This window comes from Lithobates pipiens, unplaced genomic scaffold (genome assembly GCF_037356315.1).
Source record: "Lithobates pipiens isolate NorthernLeopardFrog02 unplaced genomic scaffold, aLitPip1_a1.2 Scaffold_13, whole genome shotgun sequence".
Taxonomy (NCBI): Eukaryota; Metazoa; Chordata; class Amphibia; order Anura; family Ranidae; genus Lithobates; species Lithobates pipiens.
Window position 1 is genome coordinate 388,352,944 of NW_027507718.1, and position 18,922 is coordinate 388,371,865.

Below are 18,922 nucleotides of genomic sequence, written 5' to 3' on the forward strand. Positions count from 1 at the left end.
CCTTCCCATTTGTGCAAGGACAGAGAGTCTGCATGACAGCTTCAAAGGAGAGGTCCACAAGTCCCTGACCTGAGACAAGTACGAACGGGGGATTTCAGACTTCATTAGCTGGATGCATCTCATTGGGTTTCGTGAAGGGGTAGCTACCGTCTTTGCCGGTTTCCCCCATCATATCTTTAGTTTGTGCTGTGATTCTTATACTTGCTATATATACACAGGTGTCAATGATGCCATTTGTATTGCTTTTACAGTAAAGACAGACAGCTTCATGGTTTATTCAGGCAAAATTTATTAGATGTCTATTGAAGAAAAATAACAAACCAACAGAAAATAACACAAATACCATTTTCTTGTAAGAATTTAAAGTTAATTATCTGGTAGCCAGGTATGAAACACTTTTTTTTCAACCAGATACAGAGTAGAAACAGTGCTATTTTAAATAATACAGGCATTAGAGCAGGTATAGGCAAGCATCCAGCTGTTTGTACCCAAACACGTCCCATGACACCTAGCCACCAGCCAACTATGCCCCTAGGAAAGCTGATGCTCAGAGGCAGCTGGACAGTGAAGCATACCCATGCCTGAACTGGACACTGAATTCCTTCCTAGGAACGCCATTAACAGTAGGTGTTTATAGCAAAGCTGCATGCAGTAGAACAACTTGAAAATTCAGAGCCTTTCAAATATAAAGCTTCTTTATGTCTTCAACATGAAATCCTGTATACTGCAAAAGGGATGTTTATTTTATAGCATTTCTCTGTTACAAATAAATATGTACATTTAGATACCACTGGTAAAACTAAGTTCATTGTTTCACAAAATCGTTCATAAAAGACTATTTTACAGGTCTCAATAGTTTAGCGTGACAAAGAGCAGAGAAAAGCTGGCAGCCTGACGCTGGCTCGGATGCTCCCAATTACAACAAGGCTTAGAGAAGGAGACAGGACAGAGGCTCTGTACATGGACGCCGGGCAATATATGTACAAAATACTACAGAAAAGTCACTTTTTAGAGTCACCTGTGTTTCTAAAAAGGAGAAATGCAGTAAACACTATTTATTAAGGTGCTGAGGAAGTTGTGGACTGGATATTGGACCCTGTATTTTTATCGGTGGGGCCTCTTCATAGGCGATAACATTTTAGACAACACTGCTATTTTAGTTATGCTTCATTTTTCAGCACACCTCAGTATATAGTTGGGGGGCCTGCTAGGGACCAATTCTCTAAATTGATGGCTAACTGGATCTATCAAAAACCTTAATTGCGGAACTAAAATATAACACTGGTCAGGACAGTTTGGTGTTTAGGGTTTTTTTGTTGTTGTTGTTGTGAGCTGCATCAGTACCTGCACCAAATATAACAAATCATATCCTAACAGCTGGGAGTTTCAGAAATTGATATTTAGTGAAGGGTTCAATATGTGGCAATGCATTGTGTGTGACGGGTAGCGTACACAGAATAAACCCAGCAAACCTGCCTGCAGGACTGCTGCCCTTATGCTCCATAAGTACATTGAAGAGTGTGGAAGTCTAAGGAATAGAGAGCCTGCTCCTTTTTAATCAAGAGGTGCCAATCAATTTCTGGAAGGCTCTTCCCCCAGGAGTATCAGATAACATCCAACCAGGATGAAGCTCCAAAGTAGACTTGGTGGTACGATCTTTATGTCACATGTCCTAAAAAGAATAGGGCTCACAAGGAGGAACATGGAGGCTGCTGTAGCTGATTTCTCATTCTGCTAAAGTAAAATGCATAGCTTAATAACCCAGAACAAGTATGTAGATAACAACTTCTGACTTTATTCTAACTTTCCTGACCCACATACTTTCTTATGGTTAAAGCCCGAGGGTCAGACTAACAGGCAACTAACATTTTCAGGATAAAGTCTGAAGCCTCCATGTTTCTCACAAGATTTACTTAAATAAAGCAAATATTAAAAAATACTGTATCCATTAGGGGATAGTTTAAAATCAAAATATGTCTAGAAAACAATGCAATACATGTAATAAGCTTCATATGGTGCCAACCTATTCTTCCGCTTATTCTGCTAAAGTCTCGACGTTTACTTGTAAGCATTCTGCCCTTGTTCCAGGGTCACTTCCCAAGAGCATTATTATATGCCACACTTTTCTTAAAGTGAACCTATGCTCGAGCTGAGGCAGCTAAACACAAAATTTAAAGGGGGGATTGCTCATCAGCAACCATCTAAATAAAAGATGGGGGATGAACTTCCAGTAACTGAACAATTTCTAATTACTTTTATGCTGAACTTATTGTGGGCATAGTTTTACATATACACCAATAAGATTTTACTTGTACTTCGTTGTACTTCGGATTTTATTACCCAAAATAAGTTATCCAATTTATGTTTATTCAACTTCAAATTTTTTACATTTTTGAAACCGGTTGTCATTTATACTTTGGGCATTGGCAGCTTTGAGGAAAAAGCTATATGTATATTTCAAATAAATACTACCTATAGCCAATAAAAAAATTAATTGTCAGACTATGTGGATGGAGATTCTGGCAATTCAGATATTATTGAAAAATAAACTGTAGTCCCAATAGACCCATGAGATAATAGTGTATTTTTCTGCGAGGTGGACAAAATATTGTAGAATTCAGCAGCTGGTCCCTCTATTCTTGGTAATGGCAGACTGGGATGATTTTAACACAAGAACTTTTTAGGTGAGTCAGCTACTTGACTCTTGAGATTTGGACTGCCATGTGATGAGTAGCATATTTGTGTGGACTATAGATAATGAATAAAACTCCCACACATGTATTCCTTCAAAGAGGTTTGGTGTTACAAGAGCTACCACTCATCCCACATAAAACCTGCTTTATGGGCCTGTTCACACTAAAATATTAATGCACACATGTTAAATTGCAGCATTCAAGTATTAAAGAAACACTGTACTGATCTGGGCGCTGTGGCGCACTGTAACGCAAGTGTATGGGGATGCGCCACATAGGGGGATTGGGTACCAATCAAAATTAATAGCAAAACAGCTGTTTCGGTATTTGCCATGCTTTGTGGCAATGCATGGTAAATAGCCCATCTTGCCACTCTTTTACCGCAACGTGCTATTTTGAGCAGACTATTAAAATGTGTGCTTCATACCGGCAACCAACCAATTATTATGGCACTGCTGCAGTACAAATAGGTGTATGTTCATACTAGATAATATAATATAGTCTGTATATTTAAAACCATATGTGATTGCAAATCCCTGTCTTAGCAACAGTGAATTGTTGGTTTGTAATGCTAGAATTATACACAAAAATGTGAAACTCAGGTATAAATGTTATATATAGATATATGAAGTGAGCAAACTTGATATTAATATATCATGCTTGGTAATGAACATTTAAGATAACCCTGTGCATTAATAAAAGGAAATTCTGAAAAATGAATGAAAAGACTATCACTCAAACTGCTTCCCACATAACTAATGCTTGCTTTCTGTACTTCTATAAAATTCTTCGGTGCCCTAATGCCATTTCCCCTCTATTTTATTTTATTGTATCTTATTTTTACTGGTATCCTAGAGACTGATAGATTAGGTGTAATTTGCTACAGAAGGTAGCAGCTATATTTATGAGCACTTCTTATGAGTATTTTCCATCATTGCCTCTTGAGAGATAATCCAGCACTGGCTCTGACAAAAATATAGGTATATTCTACAAGTACAAAAAAATGATGATGGTATGCAAAGAGCTGCAACCCATAACAGCCAATCAAAATTTATGTGTCACTGACTTAGTGTTCTAAGAATAAGATGGCTTGGCTGCTGTGTTTCTACACTTTGCTCATCATCTTTATCGATTAAGCCAATTTTCTTTCATAACATTAAATTCAGATATGTTTCATCTGAGTTTCTTTCAGGTCAATGGCAGTACTTTAATGGATTATGAATTAAAGCTAAAATGGGCTAAAAAAAAAAAAAAAAAAAAAAAAAAGAAAAGTCTTGTTTAACTATGTCAGACTGGTTTGCTTAAAGTGTAAGTCCAGGTAAAACCTAACCAATGCTAAACCTGCTCTCTGCCACATTCTAAGCCTAATCTATCTAACCCTGTAAAGCAAAAATCACTGTATTTACCTATCCTGCAGCTGATTCGTTCTGGTCCCAGCATCAGCTGTCGCTTGGCAGTGTAGGTGGGTGCAGGAGAGGCATCCTACAATGGAAGCCTCATAGTAAGTCTATGGGTGACGTCACTTCCTATTCATTTCACAGCTGTTGTTGGTCCTCTCCTGCACACAGCATCCACCGCTGGAGAGCAGCCCGGATCGGGTGCCGAATAGGCAAGTACAGCACCGCTGTAGAGAAAAACTCGCTGTACTTACCTATTCTGCACTCGATCGTGGGCACGTCATCCATAGACTTTTTTATGAGGCTTCTGTTGTCAGTTTCCTCTCCTGCACCCACCTACACAGCGAATCCGCGGCTGACATCTGATGCTGGGACCAGACCAAATCAGCTGCAGGATACAGTTATTTTTGCTTTACACGGTAATATAGATTAGGCTTAGAATGGGTTTTATAAGACACAATGTAGAAGTGGTTTTATGGCAGAGAGGTTGAGACTTGTGTTATACCAGCTTAAACAATCAGTCCTTATTTGACAGAATGTGAACAAGGTACAAAAAGCAGTATGGATATTTAAGGAATGCAATGTCTTACAAGTATATTGCCAAAATGCTTTTTTCTGAGAACTATTATTGTCATTGTGTTCTTTGGTACAATGAGCCACAATAGTATCTGTCATTATTGCCATTATCTTTAGGTTTGCAATCCTGTTTAATAACCCATGCACGCAGTTCACAGGAACCAATTGGACATTTGCTTTAATTTTCTAGTGCATATGAAGAAAATTACAGAATGTCATTGGTTTCTATTATTTCATCAACATTTGCACATATTGAAATGTGCAAGTTTTTCATAAATTTTCCCTAAATTTCCCCCACTGAAGTTATGATAGTAAAACATTCTTATGCAACAGAATATATTCTTGTTACTTTTATTCTGTTTGGGAAAAGATTGTAATGAAATCTTCCTTAATACAACTGGTTGCTTCCAGTTTAGGGGAAAATGTAGTTTCAATCCAGAGGATCATTTTATAATAGCATTTAAATATTTTAACTTGGATTCTTTGACTCTGAACACCTGCACTGGCTCAGGAAACTTGTCACATTTCTGATATCTAGAGAGACAAGGCCTGTGCTGATCCTTGTACCAGTGATACTTTATTGTAAACCTGTTTTCGGTTTCTTTTGTTCACATAGTTCATGTAACCAAACACACCAATGTGTTAACACCTCCTTTAGCTGCATTGTCTTGCACTGTAACGCTATTTGAGTGAACCAGCTTCACAAAAACACATATAGAGGCAGTGGGTGCCCTGATTATAACAATTTGGTGAAGAATAATGATTGGTGCAAGAATATTATCAGTAGTGTAGAGAACAGGGCCGGACTGGCTCTAACACTGCTATAAAACATTGGCGGGTGGCAGCAAGGATTACATATGAACGGATTCTGGTCAGAGACGAGAAGCGTGCTTCCTAGCAAAGTCACAGATGTGTCAAGTGAGGTAGCAGGCATACCACGATCACAGCCTTTTCACATAGTTTCCAGGAAAAGTCCCAAAAAACTTTGTTCTTCTCGAGGTGCCTGTAAAGAGAGGCGAGTATGTTAGAGAGCGTGTATTCATATTACAATAAGACAATTTGTAGGCAAGCTGGCTGCCAGGGCCCTCATATAGAGTCTTTAGATTATATAATTCCATTGTATTAATTTTGCTTATAGAAAAGGTAAGGGAGATATGCAGAATTAGGGGTGAGCAGTCACTAGTGCTGAGACTTCAGAAGCAACTGTATCTACCTGTGTTGCTAAGGGTGGAATGTTGGATTAATGACTGTACACTACGGAAGGATGCCAAAATCTTTATTGTATTGATCAACAAACAAAAGCATATACAGCACAGCAAGCACCAGGAGATAAAAAATGTTAAGTGTTTTCATGCAGATAACAGTGCTTAAATCATAACACAATGTAGGTAGGGAAGACCCTTACCATGCCATCATCCAAAATATATGTATAAGGATTGACCAAGTCAAAAAATTGGTGGCCTTTGTGGGCACACAATGAAAGGGAAAATCAATAAAAAGGCATACATTTTATTACAGCATAATTAAAATTAAAAAAACATGTAACCGATCGGGTGTCAGGGGGTCTGGGGGAGGTGGGTGGGAGGATGTGGGATGGCCCCCATTCCTCACCATATTACATTCCCCACGGGATTTCGGGCTTGCTGGGCACGATACTGTGGCTGTTGCTAACAGATGTTGGGTCTGGGTTAAATTACTTTCTGAGTCCCCACGGGACGCACTTGGTTTCCTTCTATGTGAATTGGGGTTAAATGTTATCTTTGCCATGTTGGTGTTGTCTTTTTGTCCTATTATTATAATGTTATGTAGATTACTTCCTGCTGTTGCTGTGGGGGTCCCAATGGCTGGGACTCCACGCTTGGCCGTGCCTTACCACCCCCCACCTTAGGTACACTCTGCCCTGGTGGCAGTAGTTCTCCTTTTTGGAGATATACCCCCTGATAGTTTTTCTTCTCTTTCCTCCCCTCTTCTATCTCCCCTTTCGCCCAGCTCTTCCTTGAGCCTATTTCCGCCCTCGTTCTCACCCTTCGCTTTTTCCCTCCCCTTCCCCTCCTCCCCCCCTCTCTCCCCCTTCCTACCCCCCTCTCGGGGAGCGGGTACTCCGATACCATGGCTCTTAAGTTCCTTTCCTGGAATGTCAAGGGACTCAATTCCCCAGAAAAGTGAACCAGCTGTCTGCCCGAACTCTGGAGGCAGAGAGCACACAGTCTTTCTCCAAGAGACCCATTTTCGGGCAGACAGGGTACCAAAACTTGCTAGCAAGCAATTCCCGGTGGCTTACCATAGCCCATCTGTCTCATCTAAATCCAAAGGGACAAGCATCCTACTGTCCAAATCGCTCCACTGGCAGTATTGGGATGAACTTAGAGATCCAGAAGGCAGGTTCCTGCTTTTAAAGGGAACAATAGACTCCCACATGTTTACCCTTGCTAACTACTATCTGCCAAACACGAATCAAGTACAGGCCCTGGATGCTTTTCTAGCCACGCTCGAAACGTTCAGTGAGGGCATTCTTATTGTGGGCGGAGACTTCAATCTTACCCTAGATCCCTCTAAGGACTCTTCGGTACAGTCCTCCTCGCTATCCCAAAGCGCACGTCGTACCCTTAAAGAGTTGTTACATAGCCATCAACTGGTAGACATCTGGAGGATTTTCCATCCACGAGACCGGGACTTCACTTTCTATTCTCCCACTCACGGATCCTATTCCAGGATCGATTTTTTTCTAATCCAGCACTCCACCATCCCCCTCGCCTCTAAAACAGCGATCGGCCAGATAACGCTCTCTGACCATGCCCCGGTCCTTCTGGAACTTACGATCCCACATTTACGCCAGCAGACGCCGCTTTGGCGTTTGAACGAAACGCTCCTCAAAGACCCCGATGGGGCGGCGGAGATTCACACTAGCTTGCGAGACTTCTTTGCCAGCAATTCAGGTTCTGTATCTAATCCTCTATCCGTCTGGGCAGCCCATAAATGTGTCATCAGGGGGATCCTTATTAAGCTGGGTCACGCTGCAAAGCAGCGACGGGCTAAAACTCTGATAGACCTCCTGATGAACCTCCATCGACTGGAACAGAGGCACAAAACAAGCTCTGATCCCGCACTAGAGGCGGAGCTGCTCCAGACGAGAGAAGCAATTAGAAATCACTCTTTATACCAAGCCAAACACGTCCTACTTAAGGCGCGACGATCATTCTATGAATATGGGGACAAGTGTGGTCATTTATTGGCCAACGCACTTAGGGTGAAGCGAGCACAATCGTACATTCATGCGCTATCCACTTCGACGGGATCCAAGATACATGCCTCCCCGGACCTGGCAGCGACTTTCCGAGAGTTCTATTCGAAGCTCTACAATTTAGATCAGTCCCGGGCAGCTACCGCTCCGGCCACTACCATCTCCAATATCCAGCAATATCTTCAAGAGACCAATCTACCTACGCTCTCTGCGACTGACCAAGAATTGTTATCCCAACCTATCCGCGTAGAAGAACTGACGGCAGCCATAGCGGACACACAGCCGGGTAAGGCTCCGGGACCAGATGGCTTTACGCTTGCCTATTACAAAACCTTTCAGACACAGTTGGCCCCCCAATTTGCTAGAGCCTTTAATGCTATCCTGGAGGGGCACCCCATACCTCCGGATATGCTAAGAGCATCTATCTCTGTGATTCCCAAACCTGGGAAGGACCCGTTGTTATGCGCCAGTTACAGGCCCATCTCTCTCCTGAACTGTGACGTTAAGCTCTTCAAGAAAATCATAGCTTCCAGGCTCAGCGGCTTTATGCAACAACTGGTGGCTCTTGACCAAGTGGGCTTTATTCAATCCAGAGTGGCGAGAGACAACACTGTCAGGACGCTTGACGTCATAGCGCAGGCGAAGAGATCAGGCACCCCACTTCTACTCCTGTCCGCTGATGCGGAAAAAGCTTTTGACAGGGTGGATTGGGGGTTTCTCCAGGAAACATTACGGTCCTTCGGTATGCCCGAATCGATAATGGCCTGGATAGCCGCTATATACTCTAGTCCCACTGCCACGGTCCGGGTTAACGGGATAGATTCGGAGCCTTTTGAGATCTCCAACGGGACCAGGCAGGGGTGCCCACTTTCCCCCCTTCTTTTCGTCCTCTCCCTGGAACCATTTATTAGACACATACAGGACAACCCTAATGTAAGCGGGGTTCAGTCGGATCACTATCATCACAAAGTGGCTGCATATGCGGACGACCTCTTATTCTTTATCACAAAACCTATAACGTCTCTGCCCTCACTGCTACAGGAATTAAAAAGATACGGCACCTTATCCAAGTTTAAAGTCAATCTTCAGAAGTCAGAGGCTCTGAATGTATCTATATCGGACCGCACTTTGGCAGGTCTACGACCGTTTTTCCCATTTAAGTGGGCCACCCGGTCTATACAGTATTTGGGCACTAGAATACCAGCAAACTCCAAGGACGTTTTTTCTCTGAATTTCCAGCCACTTTTGGCGACGCTAACAGCGGACCTTAAAAGATGGGACCCTCTAGCTCTATCGTGGTTCGGGCGCTGTAACGTGCTAAAGATGAACGCAATGCCACGACTTCTATACCTCTTACAGGCATTACCTATTAAAATACCCCAGTCCTTCTTTCGTGCGGTTCGCTCAATTTTTACCAAGTTCCTTTGGCGCGGCAAACATCCGCGGATTGGTAGGACACTGTTATTGCGACCAAAACTGAGGGGCGGTATTGGATTCCCGGACCCTGCCTTATACTACACAGCGACGCACATGACGCGCGTGGTTGACTGGTGTCGACACAGGGAACTGAAGCTTTGGGTCCAGTTGGAACAGGAAATGGCACGGGCCCCTCTGGCTGGCCTGCCCTGGGCGGGGGGGCAGTTGGAGTCATGTGTGACTACTCACCCGTTAATTGGCCCCTCGCTCGCTGAGATGGAGCGTTTTTTTCGCCTATCCAATCTGACTAATTTTCCTTCTCCTATGACCCCTATTGTGGGGCACCCTGGATTCCCTCCAGGCCTGCATGATCGGGCCTTTACCGGGCAAGCCCCGAAGGGGCTTCGGAGAGCAGCTCTGTTTATGGGACCAATGGGCTGGATTCCCATGGGTACCATAATGCGAGAACAAGTTCCAGTGGCACTGAATAGCTGGAGAGCTCGACAGCTGGCCCACTTCCTCGGATCTTTATGCGTGGTGATCATGCGATATATCACTGTGTTGTCTGCCGCATATTATTTACCATGGATGGCTCTTTTGTCTGTCCATTTATCTGGGGCGGAGTTTTGATGGTGGGTATGTTAGCCTGGATATGTGTTTGTTGCACCGTTCTATGTACCTCTTCACTTCCTGTTGATATCTGCCAAATCACTTAAGAAGTGCTGGCAGTCACATGACCACGATCACATGGCATTATTATACGCCATGCGATCGGGCATCTTTTGGCACCATATTTGCACTGCCATGCTTCCCCCTCTGCTATTTCCAAGCCCTACTACTAGAGGGGATGTATATGGTCACATGTTGCTATCTGCCCAATCATTTAAGTAGCTTGCAGCCACATGACTATGCTCACATGACCACGGTCACATTGCATTGTTATACGTCATGTGACTTTTTGGCACCATATTTGCACCGCCACGCTCCCCCTCTGCTACTTCCATGCCCTACTACATGAGGGTAGGTATATGGTTACATGACTTTGATCATATGACTCATGATCATGTGACATAAACTTGTAGAAAAAAAATGACATGTTCATGTTTGGTTCGGCTTTTTTTTGGTGCCATTTTTGTGCCGCCACACCCCCCTCCCCCCTCCTTCTGTCACTTCCATGTCTCTATATAAGATGGAACACACATGGGTTTGGGTGCTACACACAGCGAGGAAAGCCATACACAGGGGTGCAGTGTCGAACCACTATGTGACATCTTTCTTGGAAATTGTACATTTATTCCATCTATATAACTGCTTTTATTATAGGGCCACATTTTCCCCTGCTTATGCGGCAACACTGACCTGAGCCCTAACAAAATAGGATAAGTGCAATATTTACATATATTCATGTGGGTTTTCACGTCTTCTTATTTGTCTTTTTCTTGTCAGTTGTACCTGCATTTAGGCTTTTCCATATATATTCTAAATACTTAATAGGTTGCTATGCCCCCTCTTTTACACATGCTATCAGTCTCTATACTTAAGGAGATTGAGCACTCGTCCATTTAATACATCGGTTCTGTACCTATGGGCCATTTCTCTGTACTATTGGCAAGTACCGTCCATATATATCTTTTGTATCTCTTTTGCATTCTATTCCACTATATATATATATCCCGTTCAAAGGGTTAACACCTAGTCATGGACTTTGTCTACTTTTAGATACTGTGTTGAATACATTTATAGTAGGCATCTGTGACTACTTACCGCTCTGTGTGATTTATATTCTAATATTTCTACATGACCGTTGTATATCAGGTGAGAGCCATTCTAGTATAAACCGTTTTTTGATCTGGGGATTTTTTTTTCAGGGGCATTGTAGTCCATAATGCATATGTCTCTGTTTTATCTAATAGTACCTATCATAGACCACATGATATGTGTGTATCTTACTACCATACACACACATGAAAATTTGAAATTTCGCCTCTTCAGTTGTCTGTTAGTTCTATGATGTTCTCCCATACCCTGAGCCACAAGTTTACCAGGCAAGCATGCATGTTGTCATGTCTATATGTAATTGATCTTTGTGTGTATGTACTCCTCCTGGAGAAATGTTGTAACAACCATAGTTATATTTCTATAGATACATACTAAACTAAATACCTATATATGTACTCATTTGTTTTTAAATATACCAGCACCAGTGAAATGCGTAAACGAGCATTACTGGATCAGAAATTCTTCTCCTACTTTGATACATTATGAAATCAGTCTTTGTATCTTATATCCAGCCCTCTGTAACTGCATTATTGGGTAACTGGTAACTGTGTCAATACAGGGGGTTGTTTGTATGTTGGTTATATGTTTTTTTTATTTTAATTATGCTGTAATAAAATGTATACCTTTTTATTGATTCTCCTTCTCATTGTGTGCCCACAAAGTCTGCCAATTTTTTGACTTGGTCAATCCTTATATTCATAAGACAATGTGTTATGATTAAGCGCTGTTATCTGCGAGAAACGTGTTAACATTTTCATCTTCTGGTGCTTGCTGTGCTGTATATGCTTTTTTTTTTGTTGAGCACTACAATAAAGATTTTGGCATCCTTCTGGAGTGTGCAGGCATTCATCCATTTTTCCATGTTGATCTTAGAGGCGAGCCGGGTGGGCACCTCTGATTTGGGAGCAACACTAAACTTGCAGCACTCACACCTTGAGCAGTATTTCCTAATCATTGAACTGTTGCTAAGGGTTGTTGAATGTCTTTCATTTATAAGTATAGTGTGAATCAGGAAAACTGCATTATGGCCACTAGATGGAACTTACGATCATAGTAATTCACTATTTATTTACTATGATCACCAGCTTCATCTAGTGGCCATAATGCAGTTTGCTTAATTCATTGTGTTCTATGAATAAAGTACATTCAATCTGTTGAGAAAATAGCCCAAAACAGTAGTTGTTGCCCCCATTTGCACAAAATGAATGTACTTGCAGTTTCACAGGTCTAATAGCTCTGGCAATTCACCCCCAAGTGTTTAATTTGCTGTATTTTTCATGATTTGTTTGCAATCTTTACTTTAAGGATAGCCTTGTAAAATGGATGAGATTAAAAAAAAGCCTGCACTAGATCTGCACTAGTTGACTGCTGCTACCGGTAGACAATCTAGAGAGCGCCTGTCTCTGGAAGGTGGCACCTAGCTCAGAACTAGTAAGGATTCCTGAAGCCAGCCAATGGCAACTTGCAGTGTTAGATAGAAGCCTTTACAAAGGCAGGTAACAATTACATTGACAGATTTCCTATAAGACAAATTGAAATGGCTTCTGATTAGTAATTAGAAAACAAAAGGCAGTGCTTACCCACAAACCATCCATCATCACACTTTTCCATGACATCGATCACATCACCTTCTCTGAGCTCCAGTTCATCTTCATTACGTGGGGTATAGTTGTACAGAGACTGATATCTATTAAAAAAAAAAAAAATATCAGAAAAGAGATCACAACCTTATGGATATACACAGTTTATACATTATTTTTCTATACTAGTTTTGCTTTGGGCACACCTTGATTTTCTTGATAAATTCTTTTGGCTGCTGGTAACCACAAGAATCCTCACTGTGATTCAGGTCAGGGATGTTTAAGCTCCACTGATCCAAATCTCTTGGCAGTGCAATTCAGCACACCTCTACTAATTCATAAGTAAATAACAGCTATGCTATATGGAAGTATGCAGTAGGCTAAAGGTGGCCATAAATGGATCGAAATTCAGCAGGGACCAACCAATTTTTGATCCATGTGCTTCCATGGATAGACTGAAATGCAATCCATGTGTTTACCATATTGAATAAAAGCTGCTTGATCAGTAGTATTCTGACCAGTCTATTATGAGAGCGGTGGAGTGCGGGGTGTGGATGAAGGAATTGGATCAGTTTTTTCATTCAACCCACCGAACCATATATGGTAAGCTCAAGGTATTATATTCAGAGAGATATCGATCAATGGCGAGGAGGGTTACACAGAATAGAGTGACAAGCAGGAGGCTACTGCTGTGCTAAGAAACCCAGCTCAATGTGGATGCAGGTCAGTTAGTACATTTTCTTAACAAAAAGTGCAGAGCTAACAAACAATATAAAAAAATAAGTAAATATACATGTGACCAAATCAAATAAATGTATACATACTAGTCCATGTGAATCGGCATTATATAGTACAAACACCATAAATCAAAGTGTCAAAATGTAATTGAATTCAGAAATAGTGCTAATAATTTCTACTCTCCTGTAAAAGTGAATAAATGGAAGAAACACCCAGCAGTCCATGCTCCACACCCTGTGCCACACAAGATCCTTAGCAGGTGTGTTTGGCCACTATAAGAAAATGGTCAAAAGATACATATAGTATTAAACAAAGTAGCAGTTAATACTATATGTATTGTTTGACCATTTTCTTATGGTGGTTACACATATTTGGTAAGGATCCTGTGTGGCACAGAGTGTGGAGCACAGAATGCGGGGTGATTTTTTTCATTTATCCACTTTTATAAGAGAGTAGAATGGGAAAAAACTATTTTGAATGAGAAGCTGAAATATTAGCACTTTATTTCTAAATTCACAGACATTTTATGGACACTTTGATTTATGGTGTTTGTACTATATAATGTTGATTCACAATGGATTAGCATGAATACATTAATTTGATTTGGTCACATGTAAATTTATTTTTGATATTGTTTTTTGTTAGCTCTGAACTTTTAGTTATTATTTTGAAACTAGACATGTGCAGAATGAAAAAAAAATTGTTTTGTTTTGATTCGTTATTTTCATAAATTAATTTCATTCATTTAATTTGTTTTTGGGATTTGTTTTGTTTAATTGTTTTCAAATCAATTTTGAATAGTTTTCGAATTCTAAAAGTTTTCGAATTTCCAAAAAGAATTAAATAGAATTTTTTTTTCTGTTCTATTCCTTTATTTTCTATTCTATTTATCTCTCTTTGGAAATTGGAAAACGATTTGAATTCAAATTTCGTCCGAAATCGAATTTTGTTATTTCGGATTCGTTTAAATTTGGTACTATTCTAATTTGGAAATTCAGATACATCCGAATTTCTGAATAACGAAAATTAGTCCGAATTTAAACTCAGAACAGAACAAACCGGACATGTCTATTTGAAACTTGATATTACAAGTTTTTAGTACTGGCACCTCAAAACTCTACAACCTAAGCACAGCGATTTCTCTCTTTTCAGTTGATAAATCTGTCTTCATCTCACATCTGTACTCCGACCGAAGAGTCTGATGAGAAGAATAGGGCAGGATGTCTCATAGCTTTTTAAAGACAATTTACTCCTTAACACTCTTCTACATAACACTAAATTATCTGCTGCACAGGTTAAAGCCAAACAAGCAGAGAGTACTGGAAAGGACGATTGATATTCATTAAGAGATGTGTTGCACCTATGCCAGGCATAAACTCTGGAAAGGAGCGCAAGCAAATTGTAAATTTACAAATACAGGTAGTAGGAATAACATTTACAAATATTGACTTACAGCTCTCCTATAGTCTGGATGTTCTCATGACTGTACACTGCACGCTGTGGGAGATATAAATTACTCTTTAGTATCATTTACAATGTCAATGAAAATTGTAAACAAAAACATAGGTTAGTCATTGAACAAGGGTCATTGCACTGGTTACAAGTATGCAAGCAGAAGGTGATAACAATAGTTTCTATGCTAGTGAACGGAAGTTGGATCAAGTGTTTGTGCCGTGGCTACTATTGACTTCTTTTCTCCTAACAAATGTCACCCCAAGAATAATGCCTTTAGATAGCCAAGTTCTGGTATGGAGAACCCACATTGCTATGAAAATTCATGAACTACAGTATATATAGGGACATTTTACTTACTGTATATATTACAGTAATGGCACCCATAATGCTTTAGTCCATTCTTGGCTGTCATATCTACAGTCATGTTAGGTTTTAAAGCGTATATCTTATAAGGTCGTGGGGCAGGCGATAACTATAAATTACATCATTGATATTCCTTGCTAGAGACATTCCTGGTGTCAGTCACTCCAAAACTTTTAATGGTAATCACCTAAAATACAATATTTTAATGCAAAAAATAATAATAATAATTCAATGCTAATTATCATGAGCTGGTAGTTAAATGCTAGTAATATTACAAATAAAAGCTGACCATACATGGCTTAAATTTTGGCCTATTCCTGCTGAATCAAGTAAAATCGGAGCTGTGTATAGCCCTCTTGGCACTACTCAGTCCACAATAGTCGATTGGAAAATTGAAGGAGCTGGGTAGAAAATTCTTAGCCGACAAGTGACTGTGTGCAGTCAGAAGCAGTCACTGTTCAGGTATTCAGACAGCCATGAGTGCTGCAGCTGTCTTAGGCCGCGTACACACGGGCGGACTGTCTGACGGACTTGGTCCGCTGAAACGTGTTTCAGCGGACAATCCGCTCGTGTGTGGGCTTCAGCTGACTTTTTCAGCGGACAGTCTGGCGGACTAAGTCTTTCGGAATTTCCGTAATATTGTCCGTCCAAACTTGGTTTCAGCGGACAGTCCGCTCGTGAGTAGGCAAGTTGGACGGACTAAGTATGGCGCATGCTCAGAAAGGATTTACACGGCCGAAGGTTGCATTGCAGTGTATTGGACGTCGTATTTCTAGTCCCGTCGTACGTGCTGTACACGTCATCGTGCAAGCTTTCAGCGGACTGTCTGTTCGTCGTGTGTGGTCAAGTCCGTTCATTCAAAAGTAGGACGGACTGTCTGTCGGATTGTCTGACGGACTTAGTTGGACGGATAGTCCGCCCGTGTGTACGCGGCCTTAGGTTGCAGGGGAGATTCCTCTGTCTAAGAGTTTTAGCTTGAATGGGGAAATTAATGGACTTAACTTTAAATATGTATGTCTAGCTTACAGGGAGCTAGAATCTCTTTATTCTGCAATCTCAAAAAAGTGTACAATAAATAGTGTTTTTCAGATTTTACTTGCCTTATAAGTATCAATTATCAGAAATGTTTGCTATAATTTTGCTTTGGAAATCATTGTTTCACCAAAAATCTTCAAATATCAATAAATGACACACATGAAAAACACATAATAGATCTGTTTGCATTATTTATAGCAAATATATAAAGCTTTCACGGATACAAATACAGAGCATTATTACTGCACGCAGATCAGGGTAGAACACATAGAAGCACGTTATATTTTAAAGCTGGGACAAGACAAACTCTACACAACATTTTCTCCATTGTGACAAATAGAACAAGGAAGCAAACACAAGCCAAGCACCATGCTTCACAGCTTTACAGTTTACACAGTTCAATCTTACAGATATACAAATGCTAATCACTAAATAATGTACGCATTGAGCACTTCATTCAGCAGACTCTTACCAGGTTTTTGTTAAACCACAAAATAGCTAGCAGGACTACTTGTATATGAAACAAGAATAAATCTTGGTGGGCCAGATCAGAATAAAAAGAATTCTTGGGGCTTCCCAAATACAGTATGTGATGTTCAACCTGCTTTACATTGTACAGAATTCTACAAAAATTAATCTAAGTTCATAAAAGGATAAGATTGTATTGGTATGACTGTTGCAATCTGTTTAATAAAAGGAAGGATATATTACAATGTGTGGAGCAGGTTTCTTTTAGGAATAATTACAAAACACACTCAGCATGGTATATGGAGTCTCACTCAATGCAAGAACAAGAATAGATTAATGGTCTTCTTCACCCTAGAGTAAGTCTATACACTCAAGACCAGCCAAAACCATTTTAAGTTTTGCATGGAGTCGGGAAGGTAGGCGTCAGGCAAAATGGAAAGTTGGGGGAATTTTTCCAGCATATTTTCTACTAGAATGTCAGATTGTTATTGCTGTGTGTGTTCCATTAGGGAGATTTACCTTCAACCAGAACTCCAACCAAACATAATAAAAATGAATAACCCAAAGCAGAAAAAAAGCAACCATTGTTGCAATCATTTTCTTCAATCCAGAGTTCTCCACAAAAGTTCTTTTCTGCTACAAGATGCCCTCAGTCTAATGACCAGCCTCATTTAACCCACTTGCTCTGAGCCCAGGCTTTCATAGACCCACTTCATCCTCTGACTGGACAGTAAGGGCTGGTTAATACCAGGAATTGCACTGTGCAATCCATATGCAATTCTGTGTGGTGGAAATTGCACTGCACCAAAATTATTGCACGCAGTACCTTTGGAAACTCACTCCAACCAGATTGCATGGTACAGAAGTTTGTGACCTGCATTTGAGGTTTCATTAACTTAATATTGAAACTCAATGCTGATCATAGCTGCAGTGTGTTTTGAACGCGGTAAAGGAAACGCGGGTTTCCCACAACACATTCTGGTATGAACAGGACCTGAAGGACAAGCCGCACAGTGATGAGCTTATCGCTGATACATTGCTCTCCTCCTATCAGTATGATTTTTGTCAGCACATGAAATGACTGGCACCTTTTACTGCTTCTCCCTTTCTGCATTAGACCTCTGCTATACAGGGGCTATAGGAGGCTAATACCAAGCAAATTCAAGTACTAACACTGCTTCTATTCAAAGCGGAGTTCCAGTCATTTGTTTATTAAAAGCTAGCAGCTACAAAACGTGTAGCTGCTGACTTTTAATAACCAGACACTCACTTCACTATAAAAAGTGTGTTTTGTTACAGTCTTTGTCTTCTGGAGAGATTTCCCACCACATCATGTCCTCCCCATTATACCCATACTCAAAAGAAAGTTTTTGCTGCAGTTGGACAGTAACCATTTTGCCGTCTTTCTAATCTTTTAATTTTTTTTTCTTACACACGTTAAAATGTGCATTAAGGCCGGAAGATTACCTAAACCCCTCCAAAATGTATACATTTTCTGAAAGCAGAGGACCTGTAGAATAAAAAGATGGTAGTTGCTATTGATATTTTTCCCCGACCCATTGCCTGTGTCTCAGTCTGTTGTTCTGAACTTTCATGTTGGCTTTGAAATGTATCCAAACCCAAAAACAATTATGGAATAGACTGCAGCTTACTATTCCTTAGAAGTGGTGGCTTTATTGTTTTTGTTTTCCAAGATTTATTTTTAATCCTGCCAGTAACACACTTACTGTCTTAGGCCTGGTTCACACGGGTTCAGACGCTCCGATTTGGAAAAAGGTACCTAATTTTGGTCCGACTTTGGCACGACTTACATTGACTTCTATTAGAGACATTATACATGCTGAGGTTGCAGGGATGAAAGCCGCATGGAAATCACAGCAGTGTGAACCGGGCTTTAGGGTGGCAATGCTCATTCCACCACTGCATCTATGCAAGAGCAAAGGCTGTGATCCTAGGCTGTTACCATGATCTGGGCTACAAACACACCCTCCTCAACATTACATGGGGTGTGGGGGGAATTAAGGCAGATAACACTGTATGAGATTTCAGTTCAGATCAAGATCAACAGTTATAGTCTGTACTTGCAGAAAATATACTTGGGCATAAAAAAGGAAAACTAATGTAGCAATCACATCTAAGAACTGGTAAGGTGAAATGTATTACATTTTTGTTTGTAATCAG

General features: G+C 40.6%; 1 protein-coding gene across 23 annotated transcripts in view; it reads right to left on the bottom strand.

Moving 5' to 3' along the window:
• Nucleotides 1-269: 269 nt before the first annotated feature.
• SORBS2 (sorbin and SH3 domain containing 2) overlaps nucleotides 270-18,922 on the bottom strand; it is a 423,222-nt gene continuing 404,569 nt past the window's right edge. For all 23 annotated transcript variants that reach the window (XM_077477325.1, XM_077477322.1, XM_077477324.1 and 20 more), the window contains 3 exons: nucleotides 14,874-14,917; nucleotides 12,683-12,789; nucleotides 270-5,669 (listed from right to left, as the gene is read on the bottom strand). In XM_077477325.1, the coding sequence (XP_077333451.1) occupies nucleotides 5,608-5,669; nucleotides 12,683-12,789; nucleotides 14,874-14,917 (213 nt within the window). In that variant the 3' untranslated portion in view covers nucleotides 270-5,607. The remainder of the gene's footprint in view (nucleotides 5,670-12,682; nucleotides 12,790-14,873; nucleotides 14,918-18,922) is intronic.